Below are 23557 nucleotides of genomic sequence, written 5' to 3' on the forward strand. Positions count from 1 at the left end.
GTGTGTATGTGTGTGTGTGTGTGTGTGTGGGGGGGGTATTCAGGTGTGGGGACTGATCAGGTAACCTGCATGCCAAGACTGAGGAATAGGCCTACCAGTTCAAATTCACAGAGGTGATCGTTAGATTTTGCCGCAGGCTAAAGCAATAACCGCATTTAAAATCACACTCACGCGTCGTAAACCTGGAAAGATTGGAGTAGATTAATATGCCTCAGAGCACCAGTGAACATGCACAATAAACTCCCCTTCATCCCAAGAAATACAATTAAAAACCTGGTCACAGGCCGTTAAAGAACTGAATCCACTCCTTTTGTCTTTCTCTATATTCCAAGAATTCTTTTCATCTGTCAAGCTAGTTCAACAAAGCCTGGCATGACTTTGGTTCAGGGCGAGCCATCAGAACAATTCCCATTGTCATAGATGCCGAGTTCTGACTCTCATCCCAGTTTCAGATTTATGCAATTAAGCCATGTTCTTCCTCAGTGCCAACATGAAACAGCAGCGAACATTTTTTTTCTCTCCCTCCGCTCAGCCCAGAAGCCAGCAGAGTTCAATATTCATGAAATATTCTAATATCCCCGGTCCCTGGAGCAAAGGAGGCACAGACAGAAATAATGATCACTTTTGGTGTCAGCCAGCATTGGTCAGCAGGGGATATGGAATTACGCAATAACTTATTTCAGATTTTTTTCCACGGCTTTTTGGAGGGATTTTGTAAAGTGGATTATTATACACATCAATGCACCAGGAAACAATCGTTTACGGCCAAGTCAGGGAATCAGCTGTGACTTTATTTAGGGTTTAGAAATTCCCACTCTCCGCCTAAAAAACGTCTGTCTCTCGAAGATTTGGGTCAAACTCATCAAACGTAATTAGCAAGGCTCTAATCACATGAGGCGGTGTGTGGAACTCTACAGAGCTGCACGCCCATAGCTCAGAAACGAGGCTTGGAGAAGCGGACTGAATGCGTCTGCACACTTACTGCGACGAGGGTGAAGTCAAACCCTTTCTGCTTAGACCAGTTTTAGGTCAAACGTTACATTATTAATATCCTTCATCTTTAATGTTGATGAAATCGTCGGGGTAATATGATGTTTTGTTGGGGTTTGGAAACATGGAAAGCCAAGTGTTAGCTGTAGTTCAGAGCCCTGCAGAAAAAAACGTGTAGCCTATAATTAGCTACAATCAACAGCAATCGGTTACAATCAACATTGACAAAGTAGCATTGAAAGGATGTGAAACAAGGCTAAGAGGAGGTCCCTTCGGAACAGCAATTACACCAGTGTTCTGTCTTTTTAATAAACAATAAATGACAGCTTGACTCATGCCTAGGGACACTGAATGTAGACGTTATCCAGTCGACAACGGTTGGAGCTAAACAAAAAGAAGAGATCGGTCTCATCAGAGAATACACCTGACAAAACGTACATGTCTAAAGATCTATAATGCCTGGGGCTATCCCAAGCATTATGCAAAACATGACATTTTAATCTGCAATTTAATAAATGAGCTTGATTCGATCGGAAACCGAGCGCCACGGTGGCAGACTGGCCGTAAAGGTGTCTATGTGACTGTATACTTTCCTAATGGACCTTAATGGATTTTATGGTGCTCTGCATGGCCTCTAATGGTGTTACATGTCTGATGGGAAGGTTTTCCTGGCCTCTCTTGGGCTCCGTCTGGGTTCCTAATCTGACCTGTAGACAAGCACATACCCCCCACCCACCTTCCCTCTCTCACACACTCCCTCCCTCTCTATCTCAATGTCTCTTGCTCTCTCTCTCAATGTCTCTCGCTCTCTCTCCCTGTATATCTCAATGTTTCTCTCTCTCTCTGACACATTCTTTCTCTCAGTGTCTCTGTGTGCCAAACAATCTTGATGGCTCCCTCTCTCCCTCTCTCCCTCCCCCTCCCTCTCTCTCTCTCCCTCTCTCTCTCCCTCTCTCTCTCCCTCTCTCTCTCCCTCTCTCTCTCCCTCTCTCCCTCTCTCTCCCTCTCTCTCTCCCTCTCTCTCTTTCCTCTCTCTGTAAAGAGAAGTCACCTCTGCAATGCTAAACATAGTCTAGCCTCTGTTGTAAATGTTCATGCTTGGTTAGTTACAGGTACATCTGAGATGCTTTTCCTGCCTCTCGTAATGAGGATGTGTGGATGGTCTCTCAGACTGGATCAATATGATAGTTGTCTGGACCAAAAGGAAAAAAAAAAAACAAGCTCACTTCATTATCAGCACTGGGCCTTGTTAGATATATTTGACTTTGCTTTGGGTTACAGAGGAGTAGGTGATAACAATACACAGAGTTGAAGAAAGTGTGGAATATTAGAGTGCACGAAAGAGAGAGAGAGAGGGAGAGTCAGAGATAGTCAGAGAGGGAGAGAAAGTGTGGAATATGAGTTAAAGAAAGAGAAAGAGAGGGAGAGAGAGTCAAAGAGGGAGAGAGTCAGAGATAGAGAGGGAGAGAAAGTGTGGAATATGAGAGTACAAGAAAGAGAGAGACAGAAAGAGAAAGTCAGAGAGGGAGAGACAGAAAGAGAGAGAGTCAGAGAAAGAGAGGGAGAGAAAGTGAGAGAGGAAGTGGAGGCTAGGAGTTAAAGCAGCAGGAGAGAGAATGCCGTGGCACATTATTGAGGGACGCTTTGGCGCTAAGCTGCTTATTGATAAAAGCACTAATCTGGCTGGCAGAAGGTAAGGAGGCTGGGATGTGTGGTGATAAAATATCGGAGCTAAAGGCAATGCCATCAGGGGGCTGAGCTTCCACACAGCTTTACCTAAAGGAGCTTCTCATTTTATTTTTACATAAAAGTGAGAATCTGACCACGGGGCAGCTAGCAGAAGCAACTGTGCCTTCATAGGAAGGAGAACAGGACTCTGAAGACCAACAGCTTAGCTTTTCATCAGCACTCATAGATGGTGAAAGAGAGTCACTTTCTAATACAGCGCTGCCTTTTTTCCGCCTCCGCGTTGAAAAAAGGAAGTAGGCCGAGCCAGGTGATTTGATGAAAAGTGGAAGAAAGGTTGCAGTCGGGCCTTTAGAAAAATAAAAATAAATTGGATGGAAAGGGATAAAATGACTGATAAAGCAAACCTTTGAGAGAAAGCTCCACAGTTATATTATTTGGGAGCTATACGTTTTGCACCAAGATAGCCGCGATTGTAATCATCATTCCTCCCTCAGACAGGTGACACGTATTTGTCTCCATGGCTACCTGTCTTGCGGCGGACTCCGGAGAGCTGGAGGAAGTGAAGGGAGGCCCAGGGGTCTCCAGCTGAAAACCCCTCTTAACGGATAATCAGGGCAAAGTTAGCACTAAACGGCGCTCTTCAACACAGCGGCGATGCATGATGAACACTGATGTTCTGATTACATACCTGAGGCTTCATTCCCACGTACAATCTACCTCAGCAGGCCCGATGAGCCAACCCCGGAGAGGCACCTGTCATCCCTTTAACGCAAGGCCAGTCAATCTCAGAAGGCCGAGCCGAATCGTTCAGCGTCGAAACCGCTGGCAAATAAAATCAATCTTTTTTTGCGCAGAGGTGCAAAGACCCCCTTTTATCATTAAAACAGGCGTGCTAATTGAAGTCACTTGCCTCTGCGCTGTATCACCTGCCCTTACGGTGTTGACTACCCCCCCTCACACACACACACCAGCACCACAGGGAGGAGTTTTGTAGCTCCGGGTGGATTAAAATGACTCATTAACAAGAACATTTTTCCTCTGTGGAAAATTTCACACTAGTTTCTACTAAATATTTGCTGATAATTGCGCTGTCGTCTTCCTTCAGGGTCTGAAACAAGTCTTGGTCTTTTCTCACCACTATGTCATTTAGTTTTTTTATGCGGCGCCGAATGTGATACTAACATGTCTGCTGGAGTGAATAAACTGGGAGATCTTCAAGTAGTCTCAGTCGGTGTGTGTGTGTGAGTTTGAAATTGTGTGTGTTTGTGTGTGTGGGCAGCGTGTGTGCTTGTTTAAGTGTGTGTGTACTTGAGTGTTTATGTACTGCATCCAAGACTAGTGCAATCCTGCCAGATGGATAGACCAGATGAGAACTTGAGTCAACTGCAGCTTGTGTTTCCCCTGCATCCCATTCTGGGTGATGAATGTATCCTGATCTGGGAGTTTTCACAGGTCTCAGAGAGAGAGAGAGAGAGAGAGAGAGAGCGAGAGAGCGAGAGAGACGGGAAAAGACAAGAAGATGGAGCATTGTGTGTCGCAGTGTCGTACAACATCTCAAGAGATGAAATCGAGATTTTGCTTTTGGCCTCTCCCCTCAAATACACCTCTGCACAGTTCAGATAGCACACCCGAACTGGGCTAATCCTGGCTCCAGGGGATGCCTAAAGTTCACCCTGCATATGGCCAGTTTAACAATGAAGCTGGGTAATTAAGACTAGCCCTGACTCTCATCCCCTCATCTGCTTTTGGAATCCTTCAGGTTGGCTGGAGCCAGTGAGCTGAGGCCCAGAGATGAAGGCAAAACCCACAGGGGGACAACACTGCACTATCTCTGACTAATAAGGCATTTTAATTGTGTGGATTTAATTTAAGTACAGATTTACAGCTTCACAAGCGCTCATCACGCCCACTTAGAAATGAACTGGGAAGGCCGTGTCTTCATCTCACTCTGTGCTAATATCTTTCATCATTTTTTTTTTTTTCTCCTAAGGAGGAGGGACACGTCATTAAAATGCGATGTGACAAAAGGTGTCAGATCTTTGGCCCGACCGGGCTAATTATCAACACTCCGGGCTCGATGTAAGCTAGTGGTCTCCCGGGCAACCATGACGCAATATCACACATTTGGAATGAGAGAGGTAAGGTGCCTAGGGAAAACACACAGATATCCCTGAACTCTTAGACCTCAACCCAGCCTTAGAATGAGAAAATGAAATGAGCAAGGCTCGATGCTCTTTGACTCACTTGTACACTCATACATATTCACACCGAATCAGACACGCATGGACAAACATAAGAGTGGACACACACACACACATACACACACACACATACACAAACCCATCATACCGCAAGCTTCAGCTAGAAACTTAGAGTTAGACATCGATTGTTTATTTCAGCAGCAGATCCATCTTTTCAGCCAAACGCCCTTCCTTCAATTAGAGAGGGAGCAGCCCTCAGACAGGGAAGATATTAATAAACCCCAGGCAGCAAATGGCAGAACCCGCGTGTTTACATTCAACACTGCCAAGAAAAACCTTGAGAAGCACAGTTTTAGTCACAGATACCTGAACACATCCCCGGCGAAAATGTGAGTCATTGTTGAGAGCAGCATGGCTGACTGGTGTGAGCTCTCCATTCCACATCTGTCACTCCACTCGGCGGAAACTTCATTATTTATTTTGGTCAATCTGTTCTTCCTGATGTGAGAGAGGATGCTATACATGAGGCAGCATCTGCTGAGGTGTGTCACACGCCTCGTTCCAACATCTGTCCCTGTTTTTGCGTCGCCCGTCAATCAGTTTACACGTCTAACGCGCCTTAAAGGATACATTGACAAGCTCACGTCGACAAACGCTAGCGTGGGAACAGAGGGCAGAGGGTTGGCGCGGCACACGGACGAGCGCGACGCCACGCCAGAGTATTTACAAGCGACCCTGAATATCTGCGGACGTGCTCCTTACACTCGCGTGGAGACAAAAACACACAGAGGTACTCCAGGGCCCATTGTCACTATGTTCCCATATGCTGTCTATCACAGGGACAGTGGTGACTGTGGGAGACAGAGCTCTCCACTGGCTTCACCCACAGGGCCCTGCGATGGCACAAGCTGTCAGCCAACATCTGCTGAAATTACCCACCAGCCAACTGGTGGCGACTGACTGGATTTCAAGCTCCATATTTACAAAGTGTGGTACACGCTTGTCGAAGGGTCAACATTTGTTGTGCCTGAAGGAGTGGATGTGTTATGGGCTCCACCCTACGTATCGGTTTTGGTACACAACACATAGAGGAGTCACACATGAAGGTGTGCCCCCCCCCCCCCACCACACACACACACACACACCCAAAAGGCAAACAAAGACAAACAACGACGCAGACACATTAGAGACGTTCTGGACTCCTCAAACATTTTAGCATCCCTAATCCTCGCCAAGGCTATTCACGTTTCAGTTTCCATGGCGATGGTAGGAGCGTTCCCCGGTCGGCAGCGTGTAGTGAGGAGATAAGAGTAAGTGACCTGTGAGACCCGCAGGGCTGGAGGTTAGACAGAGGAGGGAAAGTGAGTCAGTCAGACAGCAGAAACCTCCTCACTCTCCCTCTCTCCGCAACTCCACGGCCAACCAGCTGGATTAATGAACCCAGAGGAATAAGAAGTGTGTGGGGGAGGGAGGGAGGGGGTGGTGGGGACGGTGGGGGGGTGGGGGGGGGGATTCGTTTTAACCCTCCCGCCAGTGGAGACCAAAAGCTATTTTTCAGCTGTCCCACATGCCCTTTTCCCCTCCAATAGGATGTAAGTTATCCTAATTACTGAAGCCTTTTTTTAATTACCAACTGTGTGTCTTTGTGTGCGTGAAAGTGTGTGTGAACCAGGCAGCAAAAAAACAGGCTGCCAAGAGCGTTACAAAATGGCTTATTATTTCCTCTGTGGCATTTTACAACCTTAATAGCTTCCATGCCCAGACCTAAAGATCACAACTGCATCACGAACAACACCCCCTCCTCCCCCTTGTCACAGGTTGTTTGGAGAGAAGAAGAAAAGAAAAAGAAAAAAACAGGAATTGAAAAGCGGGCCAGCCTACCTGTTTGCTGTTGTACTTTGTCTGGCTTGCCTTGTAGCTATAATCCGAGTACTGGTCAGAGCCCGTGGAATTGTCATCCCCTCCGGTTCCCACGAAGGTGTTGGTGGCGGGGAGATCCTGGACGGCCTGGTGCTTCTGGGAGGAGGGGGACTGGGCCTGGAGCTGGATGGAGGGCAGGGGGGAGTTGGAGCGGTAGTGCCTGCCCAGGTCGGGGCTGCCTGGGGGGTACGTCAGGGGCAGGTGGATCCTTGGGCTGTCGTTGACCCCGTCCAGGTTGAACTTGAGGCTCTTCTGAAGGCTGACCTCTTCTTCCTCGCCAAGAGGTTTGGGCGATTTGGGAGGTTTTCCTTTCCTGCCTCTCTTGCTCTTGCCGTTTTTGGGGCCCTGCTTGGGGGCGTAGAGGTCATTGGACTCCTTCTTGCCCGCCTGGTAGCCGCTCTTCGTCTCCCTCTGGACGCGATGCCGGATGAACACCACCACCAGGATCACCATGACAACCCCCGCCACCCCGGCCATGCTTCCGTACAGGATGTTGCTGCGCTGGGCCGCGAGGCCGTTGTCGGGGTCGCCAGCGATGTCGGTGTCCAGCGGGGTGTAAAGGCTGTGGCCCACAAGCGCCTCCACCAGGCTGACGTTGGCGATGGTCTCGTTGACGTAGATGTGAACCAGGGCGGTGGCGTGGCGGGCGGGCTTGCCCCTGTCGCTCACCCTCACCACCAGGCGGTGAAGCCCTCCATGCTTCCTGGTTAGCTCCTTGGCCAGAGTGATCTCACCGTCGGACGGAGAGATCCGGAACAGCTGATAGGGGTTGCCGCCGGCGATGCTGAAGACCAGCTCCGCGTTGGGGCCCGTGTCGAGGTCTTCCGCCTTCACCACCTCCACCCGGCTGTCCGGGGCAGCCAGGGGGGACAGGAGGCGGAAGGAGGAGTTGGAAGGCTTGGTGACCACGGGATCGTTGTCGTTCTCATCCAGGACGTTGATGGTGACGCCCACGTAGGAGGATCTGGGGGGTTCCCCTCCGTCCACGGCCTTCAGCCTGAAGGTGTAGCTGCTCTCTTTCTCCCGGTCGAAGGAGATGCTGGACAGGATGGTGCCAGTGCCGTTCTGCACCACAAACTTCCCCCCGTCCGGCTCCACCGAGAGTCGAACCCGCGCGTTCTCGCCCTTGTCCATGTCCAGCACGGTCACCATGCCGACAGGGCTTAGCGGCGGCATGTTCTCCAGGACGGAGAAGCTGTAGCCGCTGAGCATGAACTTGGGGTCGTTGTCGTTGCGGTCCAGAACCTTGACCACGACCGTGGCCGTTCCCCTGTGACTGGGCGAGCCTTTGTCGGCTGCGGTCACTCGAAACTCGTAGCGCTCCTTGTGTTCCCTGTCCAGGGGGCTGCGGGCTCGGACCTCCCCGGTGTCCGGGTCGATCTCAAACAGGCCCTTGGTGGTGGAGTCTGCCACGAGACTGTAGATGAGCTCCGCGTTGGTCCCGCTGTCGGCATCCGTGGCCACTACCTCCACAACCCTGTCGCCTGGCTGGTTCTCCTCCGCGAAATCAACCTCGAAAAGGGTCGGGGAGAAGACCGGGGAGTTGTCGTTCACGTCCGTGACCTGGACCTTCAGAGAGTTGGTGCTGGAGAGCGCGGGGTTGCCCGAGTCGACAGCCACGATCTCCACGCGGTACTCCTTCACCCTCTCGTAATCCAGAGGCGTGGTGGTCTGCAGGAAGTACTTCCTCTTGTTGTCGGTGGAGGAGTCGCTGGCAGGGCGGAGCTGGAAGGGGACGTCACCCGCCACCACGCAGGTAACCACGGCGTTCTCCCCCTCGTCCCGGTCGGACACCTGGACCAGGGCCACGGCCGTCCCCACCGGCATGTCCTCCGAGATGTTGGCCACGCCGTCGCTGTGCGTCACCAGGCCGATCCCTCGGATCTCCACCGAGGGAGCGTTATCGTTCTGGTCCGTCACCTGGATGGTCACTAGGGCCTTGGAGCTCTTGGGTTGGGGACCCTTGTCCCTCGCCACCACATAGAACGACAAACTGTCGATTTCTTCGCGATCCAGTGGCCCTTTGACGTAGATGACGCCGGTGGAGCGATCGATTCGCAGGAGTTTGGGCACCGGGTCTAAAGCCTGGTGAAGAGTGTATTCGATTTCCCCGTTGGGACCCATGTCAGAGTCATTTGCTTTCACCTGCAATTCAAGAGAGGGGATTCGGTTAGAGGTTGGGATTTGAGTTACAACTCAGGGATTAGGTTAGCATAAGAAGCTATCGCTATAGGGCTTTATACAAGCCCTGCATGTCATAGAAGATAGCTTACAGCAACTGAAAAGATTAGAGAGTGTATAAATGTGCATATTAAAATATGTTCTATGCATAATTTGAAAACACCCTCCAAAAGTCAAAAGTGGGTGTAATGAATTTCAAGTGGAGGGAGTTTGTTGACTGTGACAGTACATAAGAGAAGACACAGAGGTGAGCAAGCTAGTTGTTAAAAAAAAACGTTTCCTATTAATTAGGAACAATTTGTTGCATTTGGCAGGCACTCAATAGATTGTTCTGTCCATTGAAAAAATCTACAACATTGCATAATCAAGATACTATAAGCACTTCACAGAGGATTCCCCACTGGTAGAGCTATTCAGCCTAAAAGACTCACACAAATATTATCCTCTATGTTAGAGAGGTGGAGAGTATTGGGCTTTAAAAAGATATCAGGAGAACAGCAAATACTTCTGTGTATGTGCATGTCAACTCTTTAATCCAGTGTTACAATTTGCCCCTCAAATAAGTATTCTTGGTATGAAGGACTTTTCCTTAAAATAAATGAAACAGATACAGGCAGTACAGGATATCATGGATATCTGGGATAAGTATCATTCCGTGGTGGAGCATTTAACTGCAGATCAAGAGGTCCCCGACTTTGGATAAAAGACTCTGCTAAACAAACATATTCCATGACACAACATATCCCTTAGTATCCCTTGCACTACCTGTATTCCTTGCACTTTCTGTTGTCCTATTTGCACTATAACTTTCACTACTTGTTGCACTTTTCATCCTTTTGCACTATTGTCGTCTTGATGCACTGCCTTCCCATGTTGCACATGTTTGCACGTGCACTTTGTGTTGTGATGTGAAGGTCTCGCTTAGTCCTACATAGTGTTTGGTTCTACGTAGCGTTTGGTTCTACATAGTGTTTGGTTCTACGTTGCGTATGGTTCTACGTTGCGTATGGTTCTACGTAGCGTTTGGTTCTACGTAGCGTTTGGTTCTACGTAGCTGTGTAGTTGTCTAAGTGTTTTACGTCGCTCCATGCTCCTGGTGAAACGTTATTTCTTCCATCATGAGGTTTACCAGTCTCAGAATGGGTTTTATTGACGTCTATTTTTGAATTCCAATGCAAGCTACTACTGCTACTGCTACTACGTAGTACTGCTACTGCTACTACTTGACACATCCAACAAGGGAGCAACAACTGACCTGCAACACAGAGTATCCCACCGGGCTGTTCTCAGACACCTCCGCCTCGTAGCTGGACTTCTCAAACTTGGGAGCGTTGTCGTTGGCGTCCGCCACCACCACCCTCAGCAAAGCGCTGCTGTAGCGCTGGGGGTTCCCTCCGTCCACCGCTTTGATGGTGAGGTCGTACGAGTCCTTCAGCTCCCTGTCCAGACTCCCCAGGACAATGAGCTGGGGCAGCTTCTCCCCGCGGTCCTCGGCCACCTGCAGGCCGAACAGCGTGGCGGCGTCTGGCCCGGCCGTGAGGGCGTAGTCGGCCACGCCGTTCCTCTCCGAGTCGCGGTCGGTGGCGAGCGGGATGGAGAACAGAGCACCCATGTGGGTGTTCTCCGGGACGGAGATGGTGAGGACGGGCGAGGGGAACTGGGGCGTGTTGTCGTTGATGTCCTGGACCTCGATGCGGCCCTCAATCAGCCGGGGGCTCTGATTCTGGATCAGGTCCGTGACGGACACCTCGAACTCCAGGAAGCAAGGCTTGCCCCGGATCAGGGTGCGACAGTCCCGTAGGGTCTCCCTGTCTATGGGGATCTCTGTGGTGAAGATGTCTCCGGTCTTCCCATCCACCCGGAGGTACGGAGCTCCTACCTCCAGCTTGTAGAGGTGTCCGGAGTCGGGGAGACCCTGGTCTGAAGCCAGGCTTCCTATCAAGGTGCTCGGAGGCTGCTCCTCCTGGACTCGGTACAGAATACCTCCTCTGGTCCAACCACAGGAGTCCAACACTAGGACACACAGTAGAACCGCTCCCAGTCGCAGTTCCATGAGGTCACCCAAATTATCGACCTGCCAAAGAAAAAAAAAAAGGTCTCATTTAGAAAGTGTTTTATTTTTTTTTTATTTTTTTTTCATCTGTTAGCACCAGCAATGTCCATGTCATATGTAGTATAGCATGGTTTGTATATGTAACGTTTGAAAATGGCAAGGCAGTTCAATCACATACTGAGTCATCCATTTCATAATCATTTTATGTTTGGGCCTTGGAACTGATATTGCTGGCATCACTGGAGACATTCTAGTTTCCTGTTAGTGAAACATACTTACTAACATGAATAACACTCTCTGGCTATTGCAGTGAAGTTGTCTATTCATCAGTGGTGCAATCATATGATGCTTGCACTGACATACAGACAACACATTTCAATGGATCCTTGTTAGGAGATGAGCAGAAGGGCTGTGGTCATGCTTCTTCATAGAGAACTGTCACAGTTTATGACTGAATTCCTAAACAGATCATTTTCTCCCTGCTTCAAATGCTTGCTATCTTTTTCCCAGACACCAAAGCTCTGACTCTAATAGACTCAATCAGCCCCATTCTTAGAAAACTCTTTATTTTTCCTACCACAGTAATTAAGCATGGTAAGCAAAATGTAGCTGTTGTATCGTTTTGATGCCGTTTTCTTTCAGTGTAGGGATTACAGTTTGTAGCATGGCTTACACCATAACACGAGCAGCAACATGTCAAACGTTTTAAATTAATGTCTCTTTTGTAGAAGATTCTTCAAAGACATAACTTAACATAAAGCAGCGTGGCCCTTTGCCAACGTATGGCAGCAGTATGATAAAAAAAAAAAATGACTACAGCGATAGCACTGCACATGCCCAGCGATAAGCACCCTCCAGACATCATTAAATAGGCAAAGAACCTTGCAGACTCCTCCGCGACTCCCCAACAAAACCGAGCGCATCCCGCCAGACACCTCACACAGAAAACCTCCAAGATATCTTCTGAGACCAGACCCACAACTTGTGCATCTCACTGATCTAGTACCAGAAGTGTATGTTGCTAACACCCAAGGCTACTGCACCTAGAGTTTCCCACACGGCTCTACAACAACTACTCTTCATGTGGAACAAGCTGCATCTTGGGGCCTTGTGCCTTATCACTAAACACAGCTTCGCCCTGACAGATGAGATCTTCTCTCCTTCTCGGCTGGTATAGGCCGTATCACACTCTGTAAAGCTCATGTTTGATTGCCAACCTGCTATGCTTCCTCATTAATCACTAGCCTCTATTTTAGCTTCGGCTTTGATCCATATTCCCCGAGCTAAAGAATCCAGTCTTTTTTCTTAGCGCAAATGATTTTTGACTTTAATTATTTCCTGCGTGAGAAGGGCTCTAGATGTTACTTGAAAGGGAGGCAGAGAGTTCGTTGAGGTGAAATATCAAGCTGTAGTTTCAGAGTTTTGGTTAACCTTCATATGTGGGCTTGTATGTGTGTGTGTGTGTGTGTGTGTGTGTGCGCACGTTTGTTTGTATGCATGCATGCATTCAAAAAAGATCTGCAAAAGATCTGTGCAAAAGTTGGGCCTCTAAACAAAATCTATATTTTTCTGTTCCTCCTCGTGTGAAACAAGGTTTCTTATGCAAGGCCAAGAAAATACATGCCGGGTTAAATAGCGCAACACAAGCATGTATAGAAATCCAATTAGAAATCCAATCCCATGAATCTGTTAAGATTGGAAGTGCAGCTTATTGATGCACTAATTGCTTGGCTATTGACGTGTCCCTTTTTGCATTTGCAAGGCAGTCTCCAGTCGATGTGGCTTGAATGATAGTGTGTGAGATAGAACCATGATCAGTGACTACAAAGAAAAACTGTTTCTGAAACCCACAACTACAACTGAGCACACCCAAATGAACAACATGCTAGCTGTCATTGAGACTAAAAACAAGGAACTAATCTGTTCACATGATATCGCGAAATACTTGAAATTCACAGCAGCTAAGTCCCATGACATAAAGATCATAGAAAGTAATATAAGGTCAAGTTTAATCACGAGATGTAATAGTGAGGTATTGGATGATGATGTCAAGTCATAGTTAGGAAATAGAAATAGGTGATTATGTGAGATCATATTAAGGTAATAGTTGATTATTTAAGGTGAAAGTGTAGTATTAGTCAGCTAAAATGTAATAATAATACATAATAGTAAGATAATATGTAATATTGTAATGTAATAGTAAGGTAATGTGTACTCATGTAAGCTAACAGGTAACAGGTATATGAGGTTACACTGAGGTGATGGGTGATATTGTAAGGTAACAAATAGGTGATTATGATAGATAATAGTAAGGTAATAGATAATGTGAGGAAATAGGTAAACATGTAAGCTAATAGTGAATGAATGGCATGTACCAGAGATAAACACTGATCTCTGAGCCATAACCACATGTACATTTTACATTTAGTCATTTAGCAGACGCTCTTATCCAGAGCGACTTACAGTATGTACAGGGACATTCCCCCGAGGCAAGTAGGGTAAAGTCCCTTGCCCAAGGACACAACGTAATTTTGCACGGCCGGAATCGAACCAGAAACCTTCTGATTAATATCCCAATTCCCTAACCGCTCAGCCATATGCCCCCCCCCCCCTTTTTACTATTAAAACCCTGATCAGAACAGACCAAACAGCGATCTCTCCGAGATTAGTGACTCTGAACCCGGTCTAAACATGTCTCCCCCTCAAGTTCGGTCAATCGTATTCTCAGCCAGGCAGATCTGTTCATCCCTTGAGAAAACGACTGGCTCCGAGGTTTATTTAAATGTCTCCTCAAAACCAAAGCCCAAACTGCACTACCCTTGAGATAAGAGATACTCCAAATGCTCATTCCAAGTGATCACATCACACTGAACTCAGCCTCAATGAGATAATTATTGACTACATCCATCCAAGAGTACCTTCTCCACATCAGGTATAAAGAATAGTCTCTCTATGCTTTCTCTAAAAGACCGCAACCTCTCGTCTCAGCAGGACTATGTCAACACTTTCTATGTCCGATAAGAGACGCTGGAAACCTCAACTCTAGATTAGAAGAAATAGTCCTATGTCAAGGATGTTACAGAATCCCGTGGTGTCTATGAAGGAACTCTACTCCAGTGAAGTGCATGAGTTTAGTATCTGTTAAGATAAGAGGGTGTATTCTTTTGCATTAGAGTACATACACAACACCAGGCTACACACGGACCGCAATGAAAAGCACCCATCCGATGAGGCACAAGTACTTCATAACATGAGTATCTCCTTTTAGAACTCAACACCACTGGAGCTTGGCAAAGCCATGGAAGATAACAATGTCCATGACTAGCATTTTTGCTAGTTCATCTAATGAAAATTGAACACTACTGAATGCCATACAAGTGGATTGGTTGATTTTATCAAGCTATTTAAAAGCAAAGATTACATTTTGTCCAAGTAGGCCTACATAACTAGCATTACAAACTCAGTTGAAATCAATCCAATCAACCGAACAGATACCCCTCACGTAAGGTCAGTTTTCAACTGATTTCAACAAAGGATTTTAACTTAGTTGTCCACAATTTCTGGGTTTAAAACCAAAATACATCAAATGAGAAATGTCTTCATGCCCTACCATGGATGTGTATTTATCAAAATGTTACAGAGAACATAACCTTTGGCACGCAGGGTGAAATGACAGACGTGCAAATGATCAGATCGTGATTGGCGGTCGGCCATTTTCATTATCAAGGTTTGGCGTGAGCAGGTTTTATCAACGGTTTTCACGAGTCGTCCTGTTGGTATCTGTCTTCTGTGAGACTGTGACCTTTCTGTTTCCTCCACACCCTGATATCTGACGGATCGAGATCCTCAGCACAGCCTCAGGTTCTGACAGGAGCGGAGGAATCTAGACATCATTAGCGAGATTAATCTCTTCTGGCTTTCTGATAAACACACACTTCCGTTGGTGTGTGAAACTATAAGCAACAACTTCTCGTTCTTTGATGTTTGTACTTCAACAGTGACGGATGTCTCTTGAATCAGTCGAGCTACTTGAGATAAATTGGTCTCAGAGTCACAGCGAGGGATTCTGATTTGGAGACGTTCGCTTTCATGAGAAAAGTGAATGTGTAAAGAAGCTGGGCATTGGGGTGCTTCAGATGGGACATATCACTGGAATAAACTCTTGGGTAGTCCCACCCTGTTCCTGGAGAGCTACCTTCCTGTATGGCTTTCACGCCATCCCTTTACAACCTCGTCTGATTTGAATGAGGTTAGGAAGCAGATTAGGTTAGTCAAAACTGGTGTTGGAGTGAAAATTTACAGGAAGGAGGGTTACTGCCCAGGAGTAGAGTTAGACAGCCCTTTATAGCACAGAAGAAATTCCAAATTTTCATTTGGTATTCCATTATATAAAATCAAAACCATAGGAGTTCACAACGTGGAATAATTGAAATAGCAGATTGGCTGATGATAAACTCAACACAACACGCTCACAATAGCTTCAAAATAGCTTAAGCTCTAGATCAGTGGTTCTCAATCCTGGTCCTCGGGACCCCCTGCCCTGCATGTTTTAGATATTTCCCTGCTCCAACACACCTGATTTAAACAAATGGGCCTAATAACGAGCCATTAATTTGAATCAGGTGTGTTTTCAGGAGGGAAACGTCTAAAACATGCAGGGCAGGGGGTCCCGAGGACCAGGCTTGAGAACCACTGCTCTAGATCACAAGGTTTGGAATCTGGCCTGTCTATAGTGTGTTCCTGAACGCCCAGCTTGACAGGAAGCATATTTGTACATCTTTTTCCAGGAATAATTCACCAGCAAAAATCTCACCTGCTAACAGGAGGTGGATCTGATTATCCATCGGTCTGTGTATCTATATATTCATCAGTCTGTCTGAGAAGGACAGCTTGGATACACTGATGCATTTCTCCAACTGAACTGTCTGTATAACAACTCTGGATTCTGCTTTTCTCTAATTGGATTTCAGCTAATGCTTAGGCGAATATTAAGTAGGTTGTGTTGTTTGTTTAACATGATCACAATGTTTCTGCCCCCCTTGAAACAGCTGCAGACAATGTGAACATTTTAACAGTTTAAATCATTTGCCCCAAAAAGTACACTTAAAAATGTTTACTTAAGCATCCGTATCCGGGTAGTCCCTATTAAATACATATTGGAAAAACAAATGAAATGGAAAGTGAAGATAATGTGAGATGTATGGTCATCCCACAATCGTGACTGATTTTAATAAGTTGGAGCCTAATTGGGTAAAATTGATAGATGACGGTCGTAGACAGCATATTCTAATTTGACTAGTCAGAAGGCTTTTCAGAGAAACCGTCCATAGCGGCATCTCCCCATTTCACCACATTGCGGGCAGACCGGGTACTGACTCCAATCGTTTAAAGGCTAACGTCAAACAAGTGTCCGATTCAAGTACTTGCACCTGTTTAATCAGATTCTCACAAAATGAATCTTTTTTTTTTGTTGCATAACCTCAATGTGGTATCTCAAACTCAAAACATTACGTTATTAAAACCTTCCTAACATCTGATTATCACCCAATAATGCCGTTGATAAATTATGTCGCAGATAGCCATACGTTTAAAACGCTATAATCATAGTCTTTGGAAACGTTAATGAAAGGCTATGCTTATTGAAACATTAGTCGACTGATATCACTGTTCAGTTTGTGCTAGACATTCTAACATACCTTCACACACACATAGACTGATAGAGATAACACGCACACACTTAAAGATCAAAACTAATATTCACCATACAGTGAGAGAATACCTTTTGCCAGAGACTTCTTGCGCGCCTGTCGCGTTGCTTGTGATCCCCTTGCAGAGACAGAATTCTTCCTCGGTATTTAGAGACGATGCTTCTCCCCTAGCGATGCGGAGGCAGGTATCCAAATCTCAAACCACAGACTCAGTGCAAATATCCTACAATATTTTCCTTAACTGAGGGCAAATCCATTGATGCTGTCAATAACTTTCCCCTGAAATTAATGGAATCCATGCCCGAGTCGTTCTGCAGACATCCATATTACGTTAGAAACAATAAATTTGAAACTGTGTCTGTATTTTGTTTTACGCAAGTATCGGCATTCCTTAACTCTAAAAGCTGCTGATCTTGTCACTCCGTAATTTTATAACTTACGGTGTAACTGCATCATTGCTGAAGATATGTAGCCTATATGCGCATCCCTATAGTCCAAGTTTCTCAAGCCGAGTGTAGCCTATGAAAGGAATTTTGTTTTTCGATTTAAAACGTCGGAAAATGTATCCCTTTCTTCCAAGAACATGCGAGACGAAGCCTAACTGTACGACAGGTTCAGCTGAAGCACGTATTTGCAGTGAGAAAGCAAGAGATAAGAAATAGTCGGTCTCTGGTCCGCTCGAGACGGCGGAGGAGGAGGTGGGGCGCCACTAAATTGCGCTTCCATTCTCAGCTATAGCTGCAACTTCCAAATCATGCTATGTAGGCAGAGTAAACTACTGGTCAGTGGTTAAAACTGCAGCAAGCTGAAGACCTGGTTTAAAACCCTTGATCTTTTAATCTTGAGGTAGGCTAAATGTCATGGATATGAATCCTCCTTAACAAACATCTACAGATGGGCATCAATGTGCCAAATTATAGCCTATAATGTAAATATTAATCCAGTGTTCCTAAAAACAAATTCAAATGGTTCAAACGAGACCATTTAGGCCTACGTATCTTATGAATCAGTTAATTTACTGTTTGTTTAAAGAAAATGAAACTCGTGTTTGCTTTACTTGTTGATATGCGTTCTTTTTCTCGAAATGTGGCCTCGGTAGGCTGTAAGTGGAGTAGAGTGTTATCTTGACTGCGGTCGAGATCTATTTGTACATTTGGCGCCACCTTCAGGCGACTATACAGTTTTAGGAAGAAAATAGTTATGTCATGCAGAAAGGAGAAATTCTTGGGTGTAGCCTCGAGGAAGACATCTCCGTAGAGAAGACTCCTGCAATAATTTATTGTAGCTGAACTGGCCAACAGATGTGAAGCGTGAGGAAGTAGGCTAAGACAGTGGTCACAGTGAACTAACGTTTAACGACAGGTTCAAGACCGGCGAAGTGTCTACTGTTTTCCTACGAATATGCAAAGTAGGCTAATCTGTGTCATCAGATAAAAGCAATGCTAAACGAGTGAAGTGAAAATGCATAGCCTCAGGTCATGAATCAATATTTCTCATCGGGGAACAATATGTACCGTCCCACGCCTTGGTCTCGCCTCCCACTGAAACTAGCGATCATGGCTGATGAATATAGGCAGTGACCCTGGGGCAGTGAGTCAAACACACTGTTCTGTCACAAAGGAGATGAACATTCTTCCTCCGGAGAAAATATTATTTCCCCATCTTTCCAGTCATACTAAAGGCACCCTTTGTCTGAGAGTTCCAGCGTATGATCCTTATTCCTCCTCCAGTCTTCTCATTAAATGCAAACAAACAGCTGTCGGGTTACCTCTCCTGGGTCCTCATTAAGGGCTGTCACTCAAACTCAGACCGGCTCCGAGCCAATAGCGGTGGAGCTCCCGCCCACACAATCCAGGGAGGTCAACATTTAGTGACACGTCACTGAGATGCAGGTTATTAGTGGTCTCGCACCGAATTTTTCAGGAAAAATGTACATACCTGACTCAAGATTCCACACCTTAACTGACACAGAAAAGCACTTGTGGAGGGATGGAGACCTAATCACTTGTAAAGGGGGATTTAACAGCAGTGAGGGGAATACCTACATTTTAAAAGGTATCCTGCGTAACTACGACGGCCAGGCCAAGAACTTCCGGTGAAGTTAGAAACGTGACTTAATAACTAAAACAGGTTATATAACCCTTAGCTATTGCTCTCTTATTAACCCCCTACACTCAGTTTCTCGTTTTTTTTTCATCGACCGATAACAGGTTGCCCTCACTGTTTCCAGATTTTTGTTGGAAACTATGAAAGACATGTTACATTAAATTATCCATACGCAACAAATATGACGGACAAATTATTTATGTGAGTTAACGTTAACGACTAGCAAGCAAGTTGACAGATAACTGAGTAGGCCTACATTATAATTAGCTAAAAATGATTAGCCATCTAGTCTAGCTAACGTTAAGGCTCACATCCTAGATAGCTAGACCTGGCCGAGCTAGCTACTTTTACTGTGTGAGTTAGATACCTTTGGAATTGTCAATGTAGCTCGAATCGTACAGTTTGTTAATAAGACCTACACATTCCTATATAAAGTGCATACATTCCTATATAAAGTGCAAGAACATTACTACAGAAGACAGGACAATGTAGTGCAAAAAATATGACACACATGGTTAGTATGTGTAAAAACTATTCGGAGGGATCTTGAAAACAAATTTGTTTTGAATCTAAGATCATCCCTTTTGCCAACTGTTGGATAGTGACCAGGTGCAGCATCTTCCAGCCAAGACCACAAAAGACATCCTGGTGAGCAAAATGTCTCGTCAGATAGACCTTGGCCGTGATAAGGTCCTGAAATTACCTGCTCTGATGCAAAACGATACTCCCTTAGAATCACTCATCTCTTGTATCCTGATTGTGAAACAGTGGTGACTCACTTGCAGCACAATGCATGGTAATGACGTTGAATATTTCTGTCAATCACCTGTAATCATGTAATGGCCAGAAACTTCAGAATTCTGTGTCGAACGATATGTGTATGTGTGTGTGTGTGTGCCAGTGTGAGTGTGTGAGGTTGATTGTGTGGTGGATGAGGGGGTGTGTTTGAGAGAGAGAAAAAGAGAGGGAGAGAGAGAAACATTCATTGTAGAGCTCTCCGTTTCAGACAAAAGAGCTTGATTATTCTTTTGTTCATAGGGAAGCGATGGATTTGACATTTCAACATCCATCTACACAACCACTAAGAACTGAATACAGTAATGCATTAAGGCATCCAAGATCCATCTGCAACATGTTTTTCTAACAAATAATCACATTCACTTGTATGTACCTTTAAAGAAACGTAAAGTAACTAATTTAACTTGCAGTTTTGCACTGTTGATAAATTCTGGTCTGAAATTGGCATTGTTTAGAAAATCTTATTGAGATATCATGCTGCCGTGATGGGCTGGGCAGAATTGGGTCTGACAGGACACATGGTTAGACACGGGCAGGTTTGATCTCTTGATTAGTCAGTTGAAAGCGCACAGTGCTGTTTGATTCTGCACACGTCTCTGCTGAAGAACTGATCTGCGTAGCACTGCAGGGGAAGAGGACAACGACATGTTGGAACAGAAACTGAAGAGAGACTGCCTCCAGTGTCTCGTTGCACTTAAATAACAGAAATGGAGATTCTGTTAAATGTGACTTCCCCAAGCTCTCAGACACTACTCCCTCTCCTCTGGTATGCTGTTAATACAGAACCTCTCTAAAGTCTAGAAACACTTAAGAAGTCTCGGAGAAAAGTCAGACAGCCAGAATTCAAGGGCTCTTTCAACTGGCTTTGCAACTAGGGTAGTGTTTGTTCAAAAATGTTCTGATATGCTTATGTACTTTGGCTGTTGCAGTGTTGCAAAGTACTCACGCTGTCTTTTAGTGCTCCAAACCATAAGCCATGATATTTTGCTCAAACCAGCAGGAATTTTGAAGTACGAGATGGGGGCCCGATTGATTATCGCCGTGAATGACGAGGGTCATACTGGGGTACGTCAGCTTGTAATACACGATCGATTCTGGCAAAGACACACAGATATCCGACACCTACTATTTTTCAATCTGCTCATGGTCTGTTTGGATTACTGAGAGCTTTCTTGTCTACACTCTGATGTCTCAGTAGTGCACTAAGCAGCCCTCTATTAGGCAATGTACTTATCAGAGCCGTTCAGCCCAAATCAGAGAGGGCTCAGATATAGAGTATGTGATGATTACACACCCTCCATATTTGTGCAAATGAAAAAGATGATTAACAAGTGATGGCACTAGATCAAGTCCCATTGTTACGGTCTGACCACCCGTCTATAGAAATCAATAACATCATTGGAGCGCTTTCAACAATGCTTATTAGATGTATTGCAAGCCAATCAAATGCATGAATCATGCATGATAAAATAAGGTTTATCATTATCATTGTATCAATTGTTCAAGATAGCAGTAATCAACTAGGGATGTGGTCCTGCACCAACACATGAAATTAGGGAATGTGCTATTGATTTCCTTTCTTATAAAGCATATTATTATCAGATTTAGTGTAAGGATGCTGTGGTTAGATTAACCTATTGAGCAGTGTGTGTGTGTGTGTGTGTGTGCCCGTGTGTCTATGTTACTAACAGATATGTAGGTTGAACAATTTAGCCACTAATATTTTGCGTCTCAGTTATTACCTTGCTTCGTACACACTCCTCCCTTCTCCAAACAGCCCACACTGCTGTCTGCTGAGAAGCCTGACAGGGAAACAGGCAGAACGATAAGAAACGAAGGAAAGAGTGGAGCAGAAGGGCAGACAGGAGGGCGAGAGGAGGGGGGAGGAGAGGGAGGGGGCGAGGAGAGGAGAGGAGGAGGGAAAGGGGCGGTAGGGAGTATCAGTGAGCGTGTTAGTTCACAGCAGGCAGACAGGTAGGCCTGGAGGAAAGGAGGAGGAGAGGAAGAGTAGGAAGAGGGCAGGAGTGGAGGAGGAGGATGGTGTCGGTTCATACCAGGCAAACGTGTGAGGAAGGGGCCTTTTCCCTGTTATTCCATGAAACAGGTTTTCCTGTTCCAGGATGACACCTCTCCCTTCAGGCAGTCGTTCTGCACCACACCATCACTCTTGCTGAGAAACGTCATGTCAGTGAACCCAGATGAGGTTTTAAATGACTGTCACTTCCTCCTCTATTTCATATAGCCTCGTGTTATGGCATCCTATAGGCATTTGTTTTATTTACGGCCTGAGCTTCCGGCAGCCTTCATCTATGGAGCCAGAATATAAACTTGACAAAGGCAGAGGGGGAAGCGCTGTGAAGGTTGTTGGGGTGTAGACTAGCCTGTACAGCCAAGCACACAGCCAAGGAAATACCTCACACCTTTCCAGCCTAGAAAAACGAACATTGCTTCATGCCTCAGTCAACAGCCCTGCCAGGACAGGGGATTAAGAAGAAGAAAAGAAATAGTAATAAAAATGGTGTTGTATGTGTTGAGTTACTGTGTTATTTGTAAAATGCCTCAGAGTAAAAAGGAGAATTCAAAGGAACCAGAATCTCAACTCTACAGAATGTGAGGTACACGCCAGGTTTTTCATTCATGGACCTTGACACCAACTGAAGCCATGTTTTTCTTCTGGGCTTCACTCAAAATGCACTTCCAGCTGGGCTAGTTGATTCAAACCCTTGAAAAAATTGTGTGGTATGAAATTGGCTAGTTTAAACTGCAATGCCAGAGTTTGGACTGGATTAAATAAAGGTTAAGAGACACTAAAGTCATGGATCAAGCACTAAGTGGTACAAAGAATGGGTGTTAAGTATTTTCTTTTTATATCAAGTAAGAGCATGTTTCTGAATGTGTGGTTGTATCTTGAGCATGTTTCTGACCGTGTGGTTGTATCTTGAGCATGTTTCTGACCGTGTGGTTGTACCTTGAGCATGTTTCTGAATGTGTGGTTGTATCTTGAGCATGTTTCTGACCGTGTGGTTGTACCTTGAGCATGTTTCTGAATGTGTGGTTGTATCTTGAGCATGTTTCTGACCGTGTGGTTGTATCTTGAGCATGTTTCTGACCGTGTGGTTGTATCTTGATCATGTTTATGACCGTGTGGTTGTATCTTGAGCATGTTTCTGACCGTGTGGTTGTATCTTGAGCATGTTTCTGACCGTGTGGTTGTATCTTGAGCATGTTTCTGACCGTGTGGTTGTATCTTGAGCATGTTTCTGACCGTGTGGTTGTATCTTGAGCATGTTTCTGACCGTGTGGTTGTATCTTGAGCATGTTTCTGACCGTGTGGTTGTATCTTGAGCATGTTTCTGACCGTGTGGTTGTATCCTGAGCATGTTTCTGACCGTGTGGTTGTATCTTGAGCATGTTTCTGACCGTGTGGTTGTATCTTGAGCATGTTTCTGACCGTGTGGTTGTATCGGTGCTTGAGGATGTTTTTACGAGACGTTCTCAGCCACAGGTCCCTTGCATCCCCAAGGTATTACTTTAATAAGATGGGCTGGGTGGTTACTGTTATACATTATGCATTCAAGCACTACTTTTTCAGGGTTAGTCTGAGTAATATTCCGTTATGTGTGTATGTGCGTGTCTGTGTGAATGTGCGTGCGCGTGTGCAAACATGCCGCAAGCTAGTTTTCCTAACCTTTTTTTAGATCTTTGTTTACTCGTCTTAGAGACATTTGCTGTTTAGCTAGCGGGCTATCTGCTACTGGGCTGTTTAGTGGGATTATATCTGCATGATCCCGACAGCTAGGAAAACACAGCGGAGAGAGGCACATGACTGATAGGGAACCAGTGGCGCTTCATTGTCTCCAAACTCTCATTTACTCTCCTACCAAACATAGAGCAAAAAGCTGGGGGAAAAA

At 45.6% G+C, this 23557-nt stretch overlaps 1 protein-coding gene across 1 annotated transcript in view; it reads right to left on the minus strand.

Moving 5' to 3' along the window:
• Window positions 1-16951, minus strand: part of pcdh1a (protocadherin 1a) — a 55809-nt gene extending 38858 nt beyond the window's left edge. Inside the window, exons 1-3 of the mRNA XM_084698541.1 lie at window positions 16814-16951; window positions 10237-11055; window positions 6762-8945 (exon numbers count right to left, since the gene is read on the minus strand). Of these exons, the coding sequence (XP_084554667.1) occupies window positions 6762-8945; window positions 10237-11034 (2982 nt within the window). The 5' untranslated portion in view covers window positions 11035-11055; window positions 16814-16951. The remainder of the gene's footprint in view (window positions 1-6761; window positions 8946-10236; window positions 11056-16813) is intronic.
• Window positions 16952-23557: the final 6606 nt, after the last annotated feature.

This window comes from Hypomesus nipponensis, chromosome 5 (genome assembly GCF_054491055.1).
Source record: "Hypomesus nipponensis isolate SF chromosome 5, ASM5449105v1, whole genome shotgun sequence".
Taxonomy (NCBI): Eukaryota; Metazoa; Chordata; class Actinopteri; order Osmeriformes; family Osmeridae; genus Hypomesus; species Hypomesus nipponensis.